The 20,513-nt window shown below is 45.6% G+C and overlaps 1 protein-coding gene across 1 annotated transcript in view; it reads right to left on the bottom strand.

The window, feature by feature from the left end:
- The window catches only part of LOC126109740 (putative defense protein 3), a 127,497-nt gene that overhangs the window by 83,367 nt on the left and 23,617 nt on the right, over nt 1-20,513 (bottom strand). Inside the window, exon 2 of the mRNA XM_049914795.1 lies at nt 2,876-3,117. Within this exon, the coding sequence (XP_049770752.1) occupies nt 2,876-3,098 (223 nt within the window). The 5' untranslated portion in view covers nt 3,099-3,117. The remainder of the gene's footprint in view (nt 1-2,875; nt 3,118-20,513) is intronic.

The following is a 20,513-nucleotide window of genomic DNA, read 5'->3' as shown; positions in this document are numbered from 1 at the left end:
CAGACACACATGGGGCAAACTTATACAAGACAAGATTTTGAAGGGAGCACATCAGTAAAACCGGTAGTGGAGCTAACTCGTGCCACTGAAAATTAAGGTACTAGACCGGGACACAAGGTGGTGTACAATGAGGTTGCCTTAGTGCTATACTGCGCCCCAAAATATTAATTCAAATGGCCAATTCAAAATTAAGTACGCATAAACCAGCATTAATTAACGAGGAGTGACACCAGGTCGCTCGAACGGATGGCAACACTTAATTGAAAAGACGAATGCCGGAGGCGGCAGTAACATCAAACACAATCTCCGAGCTTTAACCAGGAGTCACTTCCCGCTATACAAGTAAACATTTAACCAAGCACGAGGAAGGAACCCCAAACAGAAAATTCAAATAAAACCCCCAAAAGAATATAAAGGACAGGAAACCCCAACTATTTAAATTTAAAAGAATTAGCTCTCCCCAAAGGCAGTGTAAACGCTAAGGCCACACTTAACAGGCCACCAAAATTGGTTACAAAAAGTCTTATTCATTTGCTCCTTTTCTTTAAAAGAAACACAAGGCTGCTTAACTTCTGCTGGACGTCCGGTATGGCTCGTGTAGGATACACCAGGCAGCAACCTAAGCTAGGCGGTCGCAAGGCACGGCGGGCAAAATCGGGAGAGCAGACAGGCAGGCAGCCAACACATATCCTCCATCCTGAAACGGCAGACCGCGTACAACCAACTCCACATATACGTGGTTGCTTCCCACCTCGTAACTCGCGGCGTCTCAGCAGGTAGCCCGAGCAAACGTCAACTGCCTCTCGCCCCGCGAATGTGGAAAACAACAAAGCAAGCAAAGATAAGGAACGTCGAAGGATCGATAAAGGACCTCCATGAGACTGGCGCCCCAGTAACGAGCGCCACGGCTCGAATACACTCCTGGAAATTGAAATAATAACATCGTGAATTCATTGTCCCAGGAAGGGGAAACTTTATTGACACATTCCTGGGGTCAGATACATCACATGATCACACTAACAGAACCACAGGCACATAGACACAGGCAACAGAGCATGCACAATGTCGGCACTAGTACAGTGTATATCCACCTTTCGCAGCAATGCAGGCTGCTATTCTCCCATGGAGACGATCGTAGAGATGCTGGATGTAGTCCTGTGGAACGGCTTGCCATGCCATTTCCACCTGGCGCCTCAGTTGGACCAGCGTTCGTGCTGGACGTGCAGACCGCGTGAGACGACGCTTCATCCAGTCCCAAACATGCTCAATGGGGGACAGATCCGGAGATCTTGCTGGCCAGGGTAGTTGACTTACACCTTCTAGAGCACGTTGGGTGGCACGGGATACATGCGGACGTGCATTGTCCTGTTGGAACAGCAAGTTCCCTTGCCGGTCTAGGAATGGTAGAACGATGGGTTCGATGACGGTTTGGATGTACCGTATACTATTCAGTGTCCCCTCGACGATCACCAGTGGTGTACGGCCAGTGTAGGAGATCGCTCCCCACACCATGATGCCGGGTGTTGGCCCTGCGTGCCTCGGTCGTATGCAGTCCTGATTGTGGCGCTCACCTGCACGGCACCAAACACGCATACGACCATCATTGGCACCGAGGCAGAAGCGACTCTCATCGCTGAAGACGACACGTCTCCATTCGTCCCTCCATTCACGCCTGTCGCGACACCACTGGAGGCGGGCTGCACGATGTTGGGGCGTGAGCGGAAGGCGGCCTAACGGTGTGCGGGACCGTAGCCCAGCTTCATGGAGACGGTTGCGAATGGTCCTCGCCGATACCCCAGGAGCAACAGTGTCCCTAATTTGCTGGGAAGTGGCGGTGCGGTCCCCTACGGCACTGCGTAGGATCCTACGGTCTTGGCGTGCATCCGTGCGTCGCTGCGGTCCGGTCCCAGGTCGACGGGCACGTGCACCTTCCGCCGACCACTGGCGACAACATCGATGTACTGTGGAGACCTCACGCCCCACGTGTTGAGCAATTCGGCGGTACGTCCACCCGGCCTCCCGCATGCCCACTATACGCCATCGCTCAAAGTCCGTCAACTGCACATACGGTTCACGTCCACGCTGTCGCGGCATGCTACCAGTGTTAAAGACTGCGATGGAGCTCCGTATGCCACGGCAAACTGGCTGACACTGACGGCGGAGGTGCACAAATTCTGCGCAGCTAACGCCATTCGACGGCCAACACCGCGGTTCCTGGTGTGTCCGCTGTGCCGTGCGTGTGATCATTGCTTGTACAGCCCTTTCGCAGTGTCCGGAGCAAGTATGGTGGGTCTGACACACCGGTGTCAGTGTGTTCCTTTTTTCCATTTCCAGGAGTGTATTTATTATTTTGAATGTGAATAGTATGCGTTGTTTTGTTGTTTGGTTAGTGTTTATAAAGCAGATGTTACGCCATTTCGGAATAGGACAGTCAGCTAGAAACGAAGCTTTATTTTCGGATATCTTAAGTTTCATGCTATTGCTTGTCAAAAAGATTTCGACACTCTTGAAAGTGTTGCACGAAGTGGTATGTTGTGTTTCAGTACCTGTGCCGAGCCCGAATCTCGCCCGACACAGAGCGGAATGAAACATCACTGTTTCGATGCAATTAGTCCGTTCCAAGCACAGGTGGACTGAAACAGCCTTATTTTGAAACAACGATACAGTTTCTGTGTCTGGCTCTAGATCGAATCTGGTCCGGTTATCCGAGACAGGGGCGGAATGAAACACCACCGTTTCGAAACAGTGAACCACAGCCGTTCCGAAACACTGAAACAGTTGCCACGTATCGATACTCTGTATCGAAACATAGAAACAGTGGCCAAGTCTACACGACAGACGTTAGCGTTCTACACGAGCGCGTGCCGCCACTCACCGGTTATCTTGGATCCAGGGCCGTAGCGATCGTCCGAGGCGACGATGGAGAAGGGGTTGTCCCGCGGGTTGCCAGGCCGCGCCTGCCCGTGGTACGGCTGGTTGGGGCGTGGCTTGACGCACGCGTCCACGGGGGCGCCGTCCGGGAAGGCGCGCGCCGTCCACGGCCGCGTCATCAGCGCCACCGCGGACACCAGAACAGCCGCCGTCGCCGCTCGCCGCATAATGTCAGACGCCGGGCGTCTGCAGCACAAAACCAGGCGGCTCGCCTTACCGGCCGCTGACACAGTAACAAGATTTGTCTGATGATGCGATAGAAGAAGAAACAATGAGTTGACAGAGAAGAGATAGCGGATCCCGTATTAGAATAAGAATTTAAAATACGTCAGGACGACATTGGCTCAGAATAAGGAGAAGGGATAGATAACATTGTAACGTTGTAACTTTAATTTTGTATGCTGAAATTGGTGCTAATAGACAATAAAAGCTGGGTTAAAAGCCGTGATCTATCTGGGGACGTTAACCGTGGATTACTGGGCAACTGTTTCATCAGATATTTAGTCTTGGTTTACCAACCAGACTAACATTAATGATAATCTTTTAATAGTCATACAAAACCGGTAATATATATATATATATATATATATATATATATATATATATAAAGGATAATTTAAATAAAAAGAAAGAAATCAGTTTATATTTGGAAATTTATTTTAAGATTGTTCATTGAAATTTCAGCGTATTATACGTGAGTTATAACTGAGCTGGTGCCTTATTTACGATTAAAAAAAAATGTGAGATTGTAATTTTACGGAACACATAAAATATGGAGCCAAGATTGGGAGACTGTATACAACACTGCATTCATAAAATCACACACGAAGAACATTGAAACATAAGCAAGAAGAAATTAACCACAACCAACAGATTCAGTTTTTACCCAAAGAAATTACGTTCATATCACAATCCTGTCCGTCATGTAATTACCACACACTGGTATACTAAATTCATATTAACTCTTTGTGAAGTCTTCGCAAAAAGAATAGCTGAGGGCTACTTTGATGATTACACCACATGCTTCACGTGGTCAACTTGGTTTACACAAAGCGTACAACTCCACAATAATTTTGATAATTAAAATACATTAGATCGAAAAGTAATTGACCAAAGAAAAACCTTGAACTGCTTACTAACGTCTTACTATTAACCTGATGGGTCAAACAGTTATATAAGCACGTGGTAGTGGTCTCGCAAAGTACACCCCACGTGGGCTGAACATAAAGAAAAGTTGCTATATTGAAAATATAGTCAAGACGAGACGTTATAATCACACAAGCATTCGCATTTAAGATTGATGAACTTAGTTAGAGTTACTGATCAACACGTGGTTCCACTTTACTCACAAAGTAGTAACAAAGCAACTACCGCAAAATAATCTGAATTTAACACGAGAATTACACTCCGCTGCACTTTAAGATAGCATTAGATATTTTAGAGCTAAACCTGAAATCAAGGTGATTAAATTTTCAGTTACGCTGAACTTAAGAAATCCATTGTCCTACGGACTTAACAGACACGCGCTTAGCCGGAGATCTTACCACTCCAGACGCTCGCCACGGCCACACTGCAACTGCCTACTGCCCAGCGTGCTTCCTGAGGGAGGTTCACAAAGACCAACGGAAGTGGCCAGAGGGGCAGCTTCCTATACCAACATGACAACGGACGGACAGGACCATACTAAGGATAGAAACCTCTTTGCTTTTAGGAAGCGTAGCTACCTGTTCCGAAGTTGGTCCTACTGTTCTCTAGCAGACAGCCTTGTCTGCTACCCTCAAGCATGCAACTAGAAATACATATGCTCATTCATCCTCTCACACAAAAGGGAAGGGGGATGACAGTATCTTATCATATACAGTATATAAAAGAAAGCGGATGTAGGTTCCGTATGAGACTGTGTGACATGAATTACATATAAGAATTACATATAAACTGTGCTTTAAAGTGTAGTAGTGTGACAGATCGTTCTTGTTTATGTGTAAAAGTAACACGTTCCACTGCTCAGTCTCCTCCCAGATAGTCAGAAACGCCACAGTACATTTAGAAGAGGAATTTATTCCATAAATGGCAACAGATTTAAGAATTTAAACATGAAAGGAATCCAACAGAGACCTTTCAACATTCCATCGGAATTTCTTAAGGGGCTCCGGAAAGGCTCAAAATCATGAAAAGTTCAATTTTTACTTTTTTGCATTTTCTGAATCTGCAGACTATTACCTTTTAATACGAGGGCGGTTCAGAAAGTAACCTCCGATCGGTCACAGTGCGGGTTGTGGGGGGAGTAGCGACGCCATCTGTGCGTTCACGCACTCAACAGGTCAGTCGGCATCAAGCCGTGGTCGAGTGAACGTCGTACCTGCGCTAGTTTAGTTTTTGTGGCAGTTTGAAATGTGTGCTGCAATAGAAAACCCCGCCAAATGTGAAGTGCGTGCTGTCATAAGGTTTTTTACAGCCAAAGGATATTCTGCAGCAGCTATTCATCGTGAGCTTTGTGCCGTGTACGGACCGAGAGTTATGAGTGAAGGAGTTGTCCGTGAATGGGTACGTTTATTTAAAAGTGGACGAGAAAACGTTCATGATGAAGAGAGGAGTGGTAGACCATCATTGGTGACTGACGAGCTCGTTCAGACAGTTGATGCAAAAGTTCGTGAAAATCGACGTTTCTCAATGTCGGAGTTGTCTACTGGTTTTCCACAGATTTCTAAGACTCTCTTGTACGAGATAGTGACAGCAAGATTGGGTTACCGTAAGTTCTGTGCACGATGGGTGCCCAAAATTCTTACCCACCACCACAAAACTCAAAGAATGGCCTCTGCATTAGACTTTCTGTCACGTTATGAGGACGAAGGAGAACCATTGTTAAACAGAATCGCGACCGGTGACGAAACCTGGATTAAGTACGTGAACCCTGAGACAAAAGAACAATCAAAGATGTGGGCACATTCAAATTCGCCTACCAAACCAAGAAAAGCCTCGCAAGATTTTTCTGCCAGAAAACTGATGGCAACGGTGTTTTGGGATGCCAAAGGGGTGTTGTTGGTTGAATTCATGGAACGTGGTACGACCATTAATCGAGACGTGTACTGTGAAACAATAAAAAAGTTACGACGGGCTATACAGAACAAACGCCGTGGTATGCTGACTTCCGGTATCGTTTTTTTTGCACGATAACGCCCGTCCTCACTCTGCTCGCAGAACAACGGCCCTTCTCGAGTCCTTCAAGTGGGACGTTATCAACCATCCACCTTACAGCCCAGACCTGGCGCCAAGTGATTATCACCTCTTCATGCATTTGAAGAAATGGCTCGGGTCACAGCGGTTTGATGACGACGAAGAGCTGAAAGATGCGGTCACAGGCTGGCTCCAGGCACAAGCGGGTGATTTTTATCCAGAAGGAATTTCAAAGCTTGTGAAGAGATACGATAAGTGCCTCAATCGCTATGGAGACTATGTAGAAAAATAGTGCAAAGATGTAGCTGTAAGATGTATATATTAAAATATTTTTATTTAACTTGGTGTATTTTTTTAAATCAACCGGAGGTTACTTTCTGAACGGCCCTCGTAGATATGTAATTTATTCAATTCCGAAGACTACAACTATTTTTAAATTTTTTTTGAAATGTGTTCTACATGGGCGTGACCCACTGTGGCGCTGTTAAACTGCTGTCAAATGGTGTTATTATTAACGTCCGTGTTCATCAGGTACATTTTAGTGATCTGAGATAAAGTATGTGTTGTGGCTAAACCTATTTTCAGAGACTTAGCAGCACCTGAACTGTTGAAAAAGTGTATTCACGGAAAAACTCAAAACCCCAATGAAAGTGTAAATAGTGTTATATGGTCGAGAATCCCCAAGACTGTATTTGTTGGAATAGAAACACTTCACTTTGGTGTGTATGATGCTGTTGCGACTTTCAATGATGGCAACATTGTAAGGTGCAAGGTATTTAGAAATATGGGAATGAAGATAGGTTCTAACATGGTACGAGCAATGCTTGCTTTAGACAAGGAACGCCTTCAGGCTGCAGACAGGGCTGTAAAGAGTCTAGAAATACAAGCAAGAGTAAACAGGAGGAGGAACAAGAGGAAGCTGGAGGAGGAGTTTGCAGAGGATGAAGATAATGCATCCTATGGACCTGGAATGCACTAAAAAGTTGATCCAATCTTTGTCGCTCGATTCCCAAAACTTTTATTTTCTCATACTAATTACATGTTTTCTAAGGATCTTCCAAACATATTTGTTTCAAACTTTCAGTAAATGTTACACAGTACCTTCCGCATAATTTAACACAGCCTTTTTCCAAAAAAACTGTATATTTTTGAATATATAAATAATAAATTGCAAAAAAATGTTGTGAATTTTCATTACAATTGAAAAAAAAATCATCTTTAATAACTGAACTAAAATTTTGTAAAATCCCTGTGTTAAGTTGTAGCCCATATTCCAATAAATAATCTGTAAATAGTTCAACTTCCTACCTCAAATACTTTGTGAGGAAAGATGTAATGTACAAGCGTTATTTTAACATTGCAAGTATAGGGCGTTCCGGAGCCCCTTAAGGGGGGTAGGACGTCAAACAGGCCGACTTTGAGAAGGGACACCACAGGACATTTTAATTTGCACTGTCTATACTCTTACAAATAAATTCATAAAACTTTGTCAGCATGACCAGGAACGATTCAGGATTCACACTCATAGCAGCGGAAGTTCAAAAACACGAAAAAATAATATTTTTTAAATGTGAAATTTCATGATTTTTTTCACTTACTGTTGGCTGCATTTGTTGCTATAGGTACACTTTTCTTCATAAGTAAGAGAAATTTTTCGATGAATTTTGCACAGCTTACAAACCATATTTACAGGTGTATGAAACTCTAGAAATTATTTATCTACGGAAAAATGAATGGGCTGTTACGTTTTAAACTTCGTGTTTAGAGAAAACTCGAATTTCATAGTTAATTATCTCAATTTTTACCACAGTTTTTAACAGATCTGGGAAATTCTAGAGTTTCGTACACCTGTAAGTATGGTTTGTATGCTGTGCAAGATTCATCGAAGAATCTCTCTTACTTATGAAGAAAAATGTACATACAGCAAACAAATGCAGCTAATACCAAGTGAAAAAATGATGAAATTTCACATGTAAAAAAAAAATTGCTTTGTTATGTTTTCGAACTTCCTCTGCTATGAGTGTGAATCCTGAATTCTTCCTGGTCATGCTAACAAAGTTTTATGAATTTATTTGTAAAAATATAGAAAGTGTAAATTAAAATGTCTTGTGGTGCCTCTCCTGCTCCAAGTCGGCCCATTACACGTCCTAGCCCCCCTTAAACAATTGGGGTAAGTGGCAGAAAAAAGACTGTTCACAACGGTGTGTAGTTTGTATGACTCTCTTTCGGAAAAACCGCATGCACACAATTCCGAAGGCAGCAAAGGCCGACAAGTGCAAGAATCATCGTACAGTCAGCTTCACAGTTCATGCATCCAAGTTCCTGCCAACAATAATATACAGAAGAGTGGAAGAGAAAATTGAGGATGTGTTAGATTACGATCAGTGTGGGCTTAGGAAAGGTAAAGGCACTAGAGACGCAGTTCTAATGTTGCAGTTGATAATAGAAGCTAGACTGAAGAGAAATCGAGACACGATGGAGAAAGTGTTGGACAATGTAGAGTGGTGCAAGGTGTTAAAAATTCTGAGAAAAGGTGGGGTAAGCTGTAGGGAAAGAAATGTAATATAAAATTTGTACAAGAACCAAGGGCGAATAATAAGAATGGAAGACCGAGAACTAAGTGCAGGGATGTAGTCTTTCGCCCTATTGTTGAATCTGTACATCGAAGAAGGAGTGATGGAAATAAAAGATTCAGGAGTAGAATTAAAATTCAAAGTGAAACGATACCAATGATACGATTCGCTGATGACATTGCTTTCCTGAGTGAAAGTGAACAAGAATTACGTGATTTACTGAATGGAATGAACAGTCTAATGAGTACAGGATATGGTCTGAAATTAAATCGAAGAAAGACGAAAGTAATGAGAAGTAGCAGAAATGAGGTCGGAATTGATGATCACGAAGCAGATGAAGCTAAGGAATTCTACAACGTAGGCAGCAAAATAACCAAGGGGGACATCAAAAGCAGGCTAACACTAGCAAAAAGGGCATCGCTGGCCAAGAGAAATCTACTAGCATCAAACATAGGCTTTCATTTGAGGAAAAAATTTCTGAGAATGTACATTTGGAGCAAATTATTGTATGGTAGTGACACATGGATAGTAGAAAAACCGGAACTGAAGAGAATCGATGCAGTTGAGGTGTGGTATGCAGAAGAATATCGAAAATAAAGTGGTCTGATAACGTAAGGAATGTTGAGGTTCTCCGTAGAATTTGCGAGGAAAGGAATATATGGAAAACACTGGCAGGAAGAAGGGACATGCGTTAAGGGATCAAGGTATGGTACTAGATGGAGCTGTAGAGTGTAAAAACTGTAGAGGAACACAAATATTGAAATACATCCAGCAAAGAAAAAACTACAAAGAACGAAACTTGCCTAGCTTGAAGAGGTTAACCAGATGGCGCCATGGTTGGCCTGCTAGAGTGCGCTGCCATAGGTCAAACGGATATCAACTGCGTTTTTTTAAATAGGAACCCAAATTTTTATTACATATTCGTCTAGTACGTAAAGAAATATGAATGTTTTAGTTGGACCACTTTTTTCGCTTTGTGGCAGATGCCGCAGTAATAGTCACAAACATATGGCTCACAATTTCAGATGAACAGTTGGTAACAGATAGATCTTTTAAATGAAAATACAGAACGTAGGTACGTTTGAAAATTTTATTTCCGTTGTTCCGATGTGATACATGTACCTTCGTGAACTTACCATTTCTGAGAACGCATGCTGTTACAGCGTGATTACCTGTAAATAACACATTAATGCAATAAATGCTCTAAATGATGTCCGTCAATCTCAATGCATTTGGCAATACGTGTAACGACATTCCTCTCAACAGCGAGTAGTTCGCCTTCCGTAATGTTCGCACATGCATTGACAATGCGCTGACGCATGTTGTCAGGCGTTGTCGGTGGATCACGATTCTTCAACTTTCCCCACAGAAGGAAATCCGGGGACATCAGATCCGGTGAACGTGCTTCGACGACCAATCAATCTGTCATGAAATATGCTATTCGATACCGCTTCAACCACACGCGAGCTATGTACCGGACATCCATCATGTTGGAACTACATCGCCATTCTGTCATGCAGAGAAACGTAGTAACATCGGTAGAACGTCACGTAGGAAATCAGCATACATTGCACCGTTTCGATTCCCATCGATAAAATGAGGGCCAATTATCCTTCCTCCCATAATGCTGCACCATACATTAACCCGCCAAGGTCGCTGATGTTACACTTGTCGCAGCCATCGTGGATTTTTCGTTGCCGAATAGTGCATATTATAGTGGTTTACGTTACCGCTGTTGGTGAATGACGCTTCGTCGCTAAATAGAACGCGTGCAAAAAATCTGTCATCGTCCCGTAATTTCTGTTGTACCCAGTGGCAGAACTGTACACGACGTTCAAAGTCGTCGCTATGCAATTCCTGGTGCATAGAAATATGGAACGGGTGCAATCGATGTTGATGTAGCATTCTCAACACCGACGTTTTTGAGATTCCCGATTCTCACGCAATTTGTCTGCTACTGATGTGCGGATTAGCCGCGACAGTAGCTAAAACACCTACTTGGGCCTCATCATTTGTTGCAGGTCGTGGTTGACGTTTCACATGTGGCTGAACATTTCCTATTTCCTTAAATAACTTAAGTATCCGGAGAACGGTCCGGACACTTGGATGATGTCGTCCAGGATACCGAGCAGCATACATAGCACAAGCTCGTTGGGCATTTTGATCACAATAGCCATACATCAACACGATATCGACCTTTTCCGCAATTGGTAAACGGTCCATTTTAACACGGATAATGTATCACGAAGCAAATACCGTCCGCACTGGCGGAATGTTACGTGATACCACGTAACTAATGGTCCAACTAAACCATTCATATTTCTTTACGTACTACACGAATATGTAATAAAAAATGGGGTTCCTATTTAAAAAAACGCAGTTGATATCCGTTTGACCTACGGCAGCGCCATCCAGGGGGCCAACCATAGCGCCATCTGGTTTCCCCCTTCAAGGTAGACGAGTTTCGTTCTTTGTAGTTTTTTCGTTTGATGCTTATTTCGTGAGATATTTGGCCCAGTCACTATCAATGGACCACCCTGTATATAAGCAGGACAATATACAGGCACCAGTCAGTTTGGGCGAGGGGGAAGAGGTGAACACAGCACAAAGCGAACCACATCAGTATGTTTCTGCTGGAACGGTATGCAGACACATAGTGAGCACTTATTCAGAAATTATCGTCCTTGTGAAATTCAACTATCTCTTTATTGGCACGAAGTAATGAGCGCCATCGACTGGCAATCTCAAATGGATTCCATATTTCTAGATTTTCGGAAGGCTTTTGATACCGTTCCTCGCAAGAGACTTCTTGTACCTATGAAGTATCCTCTCAGTCGTGCGGCTGGATTGGTGAATACTTGTCAGAAAGGTCACAGTTAGCGGTAACTGACGGAAAGACATCGAGTAAAACACAAGTCATATCTGGCGTTCCCAAAGGCAGTATTATAGGCTCTCTGTTGTTCCTAATAAACAGGGTGTGAGACACTAACTATTTGCCACCAAGAATAACTCCGAAACTATGATAGGAGCTGAAAAGTTTGTAGGACAAATGTTGCGTGGGACAACGGGGGCCATAATATGACGCTGCTTTTTGTTGCTAGGTAGGGTCGCGTCAGAGATATGAAGGTCGAAGGTCAACATTGATTTTTTTAAATGGGATGCTATAGTTTGGTACTTATTTTCTGATACAGTTGGTGGAAGGGTTGCACTTTTGTCACGTTGAACGTTTCTCTTCAATCATCGTTGGTCTCTTTTTCCGGCGGCAGCGATGTCAGAAGTTTAATGTTTTTCCGGATTCCTGATATTCACGATCGTACGGGAAAATCCGCACTTCATCGCTACCTCGGAAATGGTGTGTCCCATCGCTCGTGCGCCGACTATAACACCACGTTCAAACTCACTTAAATCTTGATAACCTCCCATTGCAGCAGCAGTAACCGATCTAACAACTGCGCCAGACGCATGTTGTGTTATACAGGCGTTGCCGACAGCAGCGCCCTACTCTGCCTGTTTACAGGGTATTTCAAAAATGACCGGTATATTTGAAACGGTAATAAAAACTAAACGAGCAGCGATAGAAATACACCGTTTGTTGCAATATGCTTGGGACAACAGTACATTTTCAGGCAGACAAACTTTCGAAATTACAGTAGTTACAATTGTCAACAACAGATGGCGCTGCGGTCTGGGAAACTCTATAGTACGATATTTTCCACATATCCACCATGCGTAGCAATAATATGGCGTAATCTCTGAATGAAATTACCCGAAACCTTTGACAACGTGTCTGGCGGAATGGCTTCACATGCAGATGAGATGTACTGCTTCAGCTGTTCAATTGTTTCTGGATTCTGGCGGTACACCTGGTCTTTCAAGTGTCCCCACAGAAAGAAGTCACAGGGGTTCATGTCTGGCGAATAGGGAGGCCAATCCACGCCGCCTCCTGTATGTTTCGGATAGCCCAAAGCAATCACACGATCATCGAAATATTCATCCAGGAAATTAAAGACGTCGGCCGTGCGATGTGGCCGGGCACCATCTTGCATAAACCACGAGGTGTTCGCAGTGTCGTCTAAGGCAGTTTGTACCGCCACAAATTCACGAAGAATGTCCAGATAGCGTGATGCAGTAATCGTTTCGGATCTGAAAAATGGGCCAATGATTCCTCTGGAAGAAATGGCGGCCCAGACCAGTACTTTTTGAGGATGCAGGGACGATGGGACTGCAACATGGGGCTTTTCGGTTCCCCATATGCGCCAGTTCTGTTTATTGACGAAGCCGTCCAGGTAAAAATAAGCTTCGTCAATAAACCAAATGCTGCCCACATGCATATCGCCGTCATCAATCCTGTGCACTATATCGTTAGCGAATGTCTCTCGTGCAGCAATGGTAGCGGCGCTGAGGGGTTGCCGTGTTTGAATTTTGTACGGATAGAGGTGTAAACTCTGGCGCACGAGACGATACGTGGACGTCGGCGTCATTTGGACCGCAGCTGCAACACGGCGAACGGAAACCCGAGGCCGCTGTCGGATCACCTGCTGCACTAGCTGCGCGTTGCCCTCTGTGGTTGCCGTACGCGGTCGCCCTACCTTTCCGGCACGTTCATCCGTCACGTTCCCAGTCCGTTGAAATTTTTCAAACAGATCCTTTATTGTATCGCTTTTCGGTCCTTTGGTTACATTAAACCTCCGTTGAAAACTTCGTCTTGTTGCAACAACACTGTGTTCTAGGCGGTGGAATTCCAACACCAGAAAAATCCTCTGTTGTAAGGAATAAACCATGTTGTCTACAGCACACTTACACGTTGTGAACAGCACACGCTTACAGCAGAAAGGCGACGTACAGAATGGCGCACCCACAGACTGCGTTGTCTTCTATATCGTTCACATCACTTGCAGCGCCATCTGTTGTTGAAAATTGTAACTACTGTAATTTCGAAAGTTTGTCCGCCTGAAAATGTACTGTTGTCCCAAGCATATTGCAACAAACGGTGTATTTCTATCGCTGCTCGTTTAGTTTTTATTGCCGTTTCAAATATACCGGTCATTTTTGAAACACCCTGTACATAGCTCTGTATTTCAATACACACGCGTATACCAGTTTCTATGGCACTTCAGTGTAGATGCCTTTTAGTGCGTGATAATTTCAGTCGAAATGGTGGCGCGGTGGTTAGCATTTCAGCCTCTCAGTTTTTGCGCACCGTGTTCTAAAGCGGTTTTTATTTATTTCAAAAAATGGTTCAAATGGCTCTGAGCACTATGTAACTTAACAGCGGAGGTTTTCACTCCCCTAGAACTACTTAAACCTAACTAACCTAAGGATATCACACGCATCAATGCCCGAGGCAGGATTAGAACCTGCGACCGTAGCGGTCGCGCGGTTCCAGACTGAAGCGCCTAGAACCGCTCGGCCACTGCGGCCGGCTATTTATTTCATTTATTTTATTTACCTACCTATATACGTAGATACTTGCAACACCAATATTTATTAGGAATTTCGCGGATATGAGGGCGTTATATTAATCGTGAAATAACAACAGTGTTTGACAAATGTATACCTGTGTATGGTATGTTTTCAAGGCTTACAATGTTTTTAAATTGTCGTTTTCTTTTATTTCATTTTTATATTAACGCTTATATTTTATTCTTGAGTTTATTTTTCAGTACGATTTGTTGCATACTCTTGGATGACACCGATCGTAGAATCATTGAAAACAGCGATATTCCCAACACCACGAGCATCAAACGAAGGCAGGTTTGCCGCAGCGACATTTCCTGGTATGACTCCCACACGAGATGGAAATGGCGTCAACACTGGTGAAGATTTTACGCGTTGGCAATAATTACACGACAAAACACGGATAACGTATCATTTTTCCCGCAACTAGCGATTTCAGTGGGTTATGAATGAAGATACAGTACAGTAACTTCACCGAAAACAACTACAAACAGTTTTCTTATTCATTTATTGTTGTTTCTTTGCTAACTTATTCATCAGACGTACAAGTACTAGAGTAGTAAGAAGAACATTATTTCAGTGCACACTGGAAAAATATTAGTGGAGTAATCTTCTGCGGACGTGGGTGGATAAATGAAAAACTAAAATAAGAATAATACAATACTGGCCATTACAATCGCTACACCATGAAGAAATGCAGATGATAAACGGGTATTCATTGGACAAATATATTGTACTAGAAATGACATGTGATTACATTTTCACGCAATTTGGGTGCACAGATCCTGAGAAATCAGTACCCAGAACAACCACCTCTGGCCGTAATAACGGCCTCGATACGCCTGGGCATCGAGTCAGACAGAGCTTGGATGGCGTCTACAGGTGCCCATGCAGCTTCAACGCGATACCACAGTTCATCAAGAGTAGTGACTGGCGTATTGTGAAGAGCCAGTTGCTAGGCAACCATTGACCAGGCGCTTTCAATTGGTGAGAAATCTGGAGAATGTGCTGGTCAGGGCAGCAGTCGAAACATTTTTTGTATCCAAAAAGGCCAGTACAGGACCTGCAAGCTGCATTCGTGCATTATCCTGCTAATATGTAGGAATTCGCAGGAATCGAATGAAGGGTAGAGCCACGGGACGTAACACATCTGAAATCTTACGTGCACTGTTCAAAGTGCCGTCAATGCGAACAAGAGGTGACGGAGACGTGTAACCAATGGCACCCCACACCATCACGCAGGGTGATACGCCAGTATGGCGATGACGAATACACGCTTCCAATGTGCGTTCACCGCGATGTCACCAAACACGGATGCGACCATTATGATGCTGTAAACAGAACCTGAATTCCTCCGAAAAAATGCCTGTCATCTCGACTGCTAGTGATACGAGGCCGTTGGGATCCAGTACGGCGTTCCGTATTACCCTCCTGCACCCACCGATTTCACATTCTGCTAACAGTCATTGGTTCTCGACCAACGCGAGCAACAATGTCGCGACACGATAAACCGCAATCGCAATAGGCTACAATCCGACCTTTGTCAAAGTCGGAAACGTGATGGTACGCATTTCTCCTCCTTACACGAGGCATCAGAACAACGTTTCACGAGGCAACGCCGGTCAACTGCTGTTTGTGTATGAGAAATCGGTTGCAAACATTCCTCATGTCAGCACGTTGTAGGTGTCGCCACCGGCGCCAAGCTTGTGTGAATGCTCTGAAAAGCTAATCACTTGCATATTACCGCATCTTCTTCGTGTCGGTTAAATTTCGCGTCTGTAGCGCGTCATCTTCGTGGTGTAGCAATTTTAATGGCCTGGTATGACCAATGTGGAAGCGACGTTAGACAGTGGATTCCTTCCAGAAGCAACAGGAGGAAGAGTACGATCCTGCGACAGTCTCGTTGGTAGTGTGGAATTTACACTCCTGGAAATTGAAATAAGAACACCGTGAATTCATTGTCCCAGGAAGGGGAAACTTTATTGACACATTCCTGGGGTCAGATACATCACATGATCACACTGACAGAACCACAGGCACATAGACACAGGCAACAGAGCATGCACAATGTCGGCACTAGTACAGTGTATATCCACCTTTCGCAGCAATGCAGGCTGCTATTCTCCCATGGAGAAGATCGTAGAGTTGCTGGATGTAGTCCTGTGGAACGGCTTGCCATGCCATTTCCACCTGGCGCCTCAGTTGGACCAGCGTTCGTGCTGGACGTGCAGACCGCGTGAGACGACGCTTCATCCAGTCCCAAACATGCTCAATGGGGGACAGATCCGGAGATCTTGCTGGCCAGGGTAGTTGACTTACACCATCTAGAGCACGTTGGGTGGCACGGGATACATGCGGACGTGCATTGTCCTGTTGGAACAGCAAGTTCCCTTGCCGGTCTAGGAATGGTAGAACGACGGGTGCGATGACGGTTTGGATGTACAGTGCACTATTCAGTGTCCCCTCAACGATCACCAGTGGTGTACGGCCAGTGTAGGAGATCGCTCCCCACACCATGATGCCGGGTGTTGGCCCTGTGTGCCTCGGTCGTATGCAGTCCTGATTGTGGCGCTCACCTGCACGGCACCAAACACGCATACGACCATCATTGGCACCAAGGCAGAAGCGACTCTCATCGCTGAAGACGACACGTCTCCATTCGTCCCTCCATTCACGCCTGTCGCGACACCACTGGAGGCGGGCTGCACGATGTTGGGGCGTGAGCGGAAGACGGCCTAACGGTGTGCGGGACCGTAGCCCAGCTTCATGGAGACGGTTGCGAATGGTCCTCGCCGATACCCCAGGAGCAACAGTGTCCCTAATTTGCTGGGAAGTGGCGGTGCGGTCCCCTACGGCACTGCGTAGGATCCTACGGTCTTGGCGTGCATCCGTGCGTCGCTGCGGTCCGGTCCCAGGTCGACGGGCACGTGCACCTTCCGCCGACCACTGGCGACAACATCGATGTACTGTGGAGACCTCACGCCCCACGTGTTGAGCAATTCGGCGGTACGTCCACCCGGCCTCCCGCATGCCCACTATACGCCCTCGCTCAAAGTCCGTCAACTGCACATACGGTTCACGTCCACGCTGTCGCGGCATGCTACCAGTGTTAAAGACTGCGATGGAGCTCCGTATGCCACGGCAAACTGGCTGACACTGACGGCGGCGGCGCACAAATGCTGCGCAGCTAGCGCCATTCGACGGCCAACACCGCGGTTCCTGGTGTGTTCGCTGTGCCGTGCGTGTGATCATTGCTTGTACAGCCCTCTCGCAGTGTCCGGAGCAAGTATGGTGGGTCTGACACACCGGTGTCAATGTGTTCTTTTTTCCATTTCCAGCAGTGTATTAGATGATGCAGTAGCCAACCAATTGTCATTCCATCTTCGAGTAAGCAGGGATCTTATTTGCTACCTGCAAACCTGCATGTGGTATTGGCAAAGCGAATAGTGGGTGAGTAATGGTTCCTCTAGTCAAATTGTTGGTCTCTTCATTTTGTGGAACAAGTTCCCGGATTTTTTGAGCAGAGTGTGTGTTATCCTTGTCAGCAAGTTGGACGCCTGCGCTGTCGATCTGACTGTGCGACCCCGGGCACTTCCATTTCTGCGGTACGCACGCAGACAGCTCATTTTCCTGGAACGTTACGAGTGAAAGTGTGCCTAGTGCGGGAAATCGAGACACTATAGAGCGCCGAGGCGGCTGACACGGTAACAGAGCCTTCCTTCGCTTCCCCAGCCTCCCCCACAGCTGTGGCGGAGAGCGAGTCGCGGCCCCCATTTCCCGCTCCTTCATCTCCGTAATAGCACACCTCCGTCCGGGCTGACTGCCCTCTGCGCTTTCTACGAGGCAGACGGCACTTAGCGCCGCGGGCAGCGGATTCGGCGTGACAACTGGGAAGCAGCGACGTCATTAGTATGGCGGTAGGGCTCTGCGAGTGCTTTCACCACTGTGCCGTCACGCCGAGAAAAAATCTCTCTCTCCAGTTATTGGAGAGAGCTCTTTTCTGACAACTTGTCTTCAGTGGCCAGGTGGGCGCCATCGTATCTGGAAACGTCCAGGATCTTTGATACACCTTGACAGAATTTCTGTGAAAACTAAGACCTGTCTTACAAGACGGCTTAAAGAAAGGCAAGCATACGCTCATAGCGTTTGCAAATTTAGCAAATGAAAGAGACGAAAAGGGTCTTAAAGAAGCGATTTTCAAAAAATTGTTAAGTGGCTAACGAGGAGATCACGGCAAGTGCCATTATCCAATTTGTCAGAAACTTCGCTCAGTGGAAGAGCGGTCCAAATAAGCCAACAACAAGTGTCTCGGTTTACGCGCACATACCCAACACTTGCTCCCGGTCGAAGTTTTCGAGGTACTTCATATACTTTTTAGCGAACACTTGTTTCAGGCGAAGCTGTGACACAGTGGTTATCATCGCGGCTTCAGGCATCTGTGTCCCGTGTTCGAAACCCAGTTACACTACTGTCCATTAACATTGCTACACCATGAAGATGACGCGCTACAGACGCGAAATTTAACCGACAGGAAGAAGATGCTGTGATATGCAAATGATTAGCTTTTCAGAGCATTCACACAAGGTTGTCGCCGGTGGCGACACCTACAACGTGCTCACATGAGGAAAGTTTCCAACCGATTTCTCATACGCAAACAGCAGTTGACCGGCGTTGCCTGGTGAAACGTTGTTGTGATGCCTCGTGTAAGGAGGAGAAATGCGTACCATCACGTTTCCGAGTTTGATAAATGTCGGATTGTAGCCTATCGCTATTGCGGTTTATCGTAAAGCGACATTGTTACTCGCGTTGGTCGAGATCCAATGATTATTAGCAGAATAAGGAATCGGTGGGTTCAGGAGGGTAATACGGAACGCCGTGCTGGATCCAAACGGTCTCGTATCACTAGCAGTCGAGATGACAGGGATCTTATCCGCATGGCTCTAACGGATCCCTGAGTCAACAGCTGCGGACGTTTGCAAGACGACAACCATCTGCACGAACAGTTCGACGACGTTTGCAACAGCATGGACTATCAGCTCGGAGACCGTGGCTGCGGTTACCCTTGACGCTGCATCACAGAGAGGAGCGCCTGCGATGGTGTACTCAAAGACGAACCTGGGTGCACGAATGGCAAAACGACATATTTCGGGAAATTCCAGGTTCTGTTTACAGCATCGCAATGGTCGCATCCGTGTTTGGCGACATCGCGGTGAACGCACGTTGGAAGCGTGTATTCGTCATCGACATACTCACGTATTACCCGGCGTGATGGTATGGGGTGCCATTGGTTACACGTCTCGGTCACCTCTTGTTCGCACTGACGGCACTTTGTACAGTGGACGTCACATTTCAGATGTGTCACGACCCGTGGCTCTACCCTTCATTCAATCCCTGCGAAACCCTACATTTCGGCAAGATAATGCACGACCGAATGTTGCGCAGGTCCTGTACGGGCCTTTCTGGATACAGAAAATATTCGACTGCTGCCCTGGCCAGCACATTGAAGCATTAGTTCACAGTGAATCCGTGCCGCAGGAGCAAACTGTTAATCTATGGCACTATCGGCGCGTGTTGCGACGCCTGCTAGAAGGAAATGGCCTGAAATGTGGCGAGACAATTCATGGCTTTTCATCACAACGCACCAGCTCATTCATCCCTGATGGTGCGCGACTATTTGCACAAAAACGAAATCACTGTGCTTCCTTGTCCTCAGTTCTCTCCCGACCAGACTGCTGCGGACTTTTTTATTTCCAAAGTTGGTAGGACAAAGATTAGCAACGGTAGAAGAGAGAAATGAAAATTCGCAGATGGCGCTTGGAGCGATCCAGCAAGAGGCGTACCGAGGCTGCTTCCGAACTGGAGACGGCGTTGGGTGCCGTGTATAAAATGTGGAGGAGGGTATTTCGAAGGAGACCACGCACAGTTGTAAGGCGTCCGGATTTTACGGACCTTACATGAGCCTGATCCATAATGACAGGGCGATACAGTATCAGATCCTCAGAAAATAGTAATTATACTACATCAACAAAAGGCAATTGCAGTTTATCTCATGTACCGAAAACTAACAAAACAATATCTACCAATATATGGACTGGCATGAACAAACAAAGTGAAACGAATTTTGGATACGAACCGAGCAGGTGGTTAATGATATCATAAGAAATATGTTATTTCGGAAATCAGCCGTATGCAAATACAACTAGTTTATTTTGATATTTCCCTAGACACACACACAATATCGACCACCGCCTGATCGGCTATCGACTTTCGTTAGCATTCGATACGGACCTCTCAGAAGATTTCATGTACGCGTACCGAAGATTTACAAAAACACGTAATTTTTTATATGATTTATTAATATTGTTGTTGTAACGAAAC

Source organism: Schistocerca cancellata, chromosome 12 (assembly GCF_023864275.1).
Source record: "Schistocerca cancellata isolate TAMUIC-IGC-003103 chromosome 12, iqSchCanc2.1, whole genome shotgun sequence".
In the NCBI taxonomy this organism is placed as follows: domain Eukaryota; kingdom Metazoa; phylum Arthropoda; class Insecta; order Orthoptera; family Acrididae; genus Schistocerca; species Schistocerca cancellata.
The sequence above is the reverse complement of the archived record's forward strand: the minus strand, read 5'-3'. Positions and strand labels throughout refer to the sequence as shown.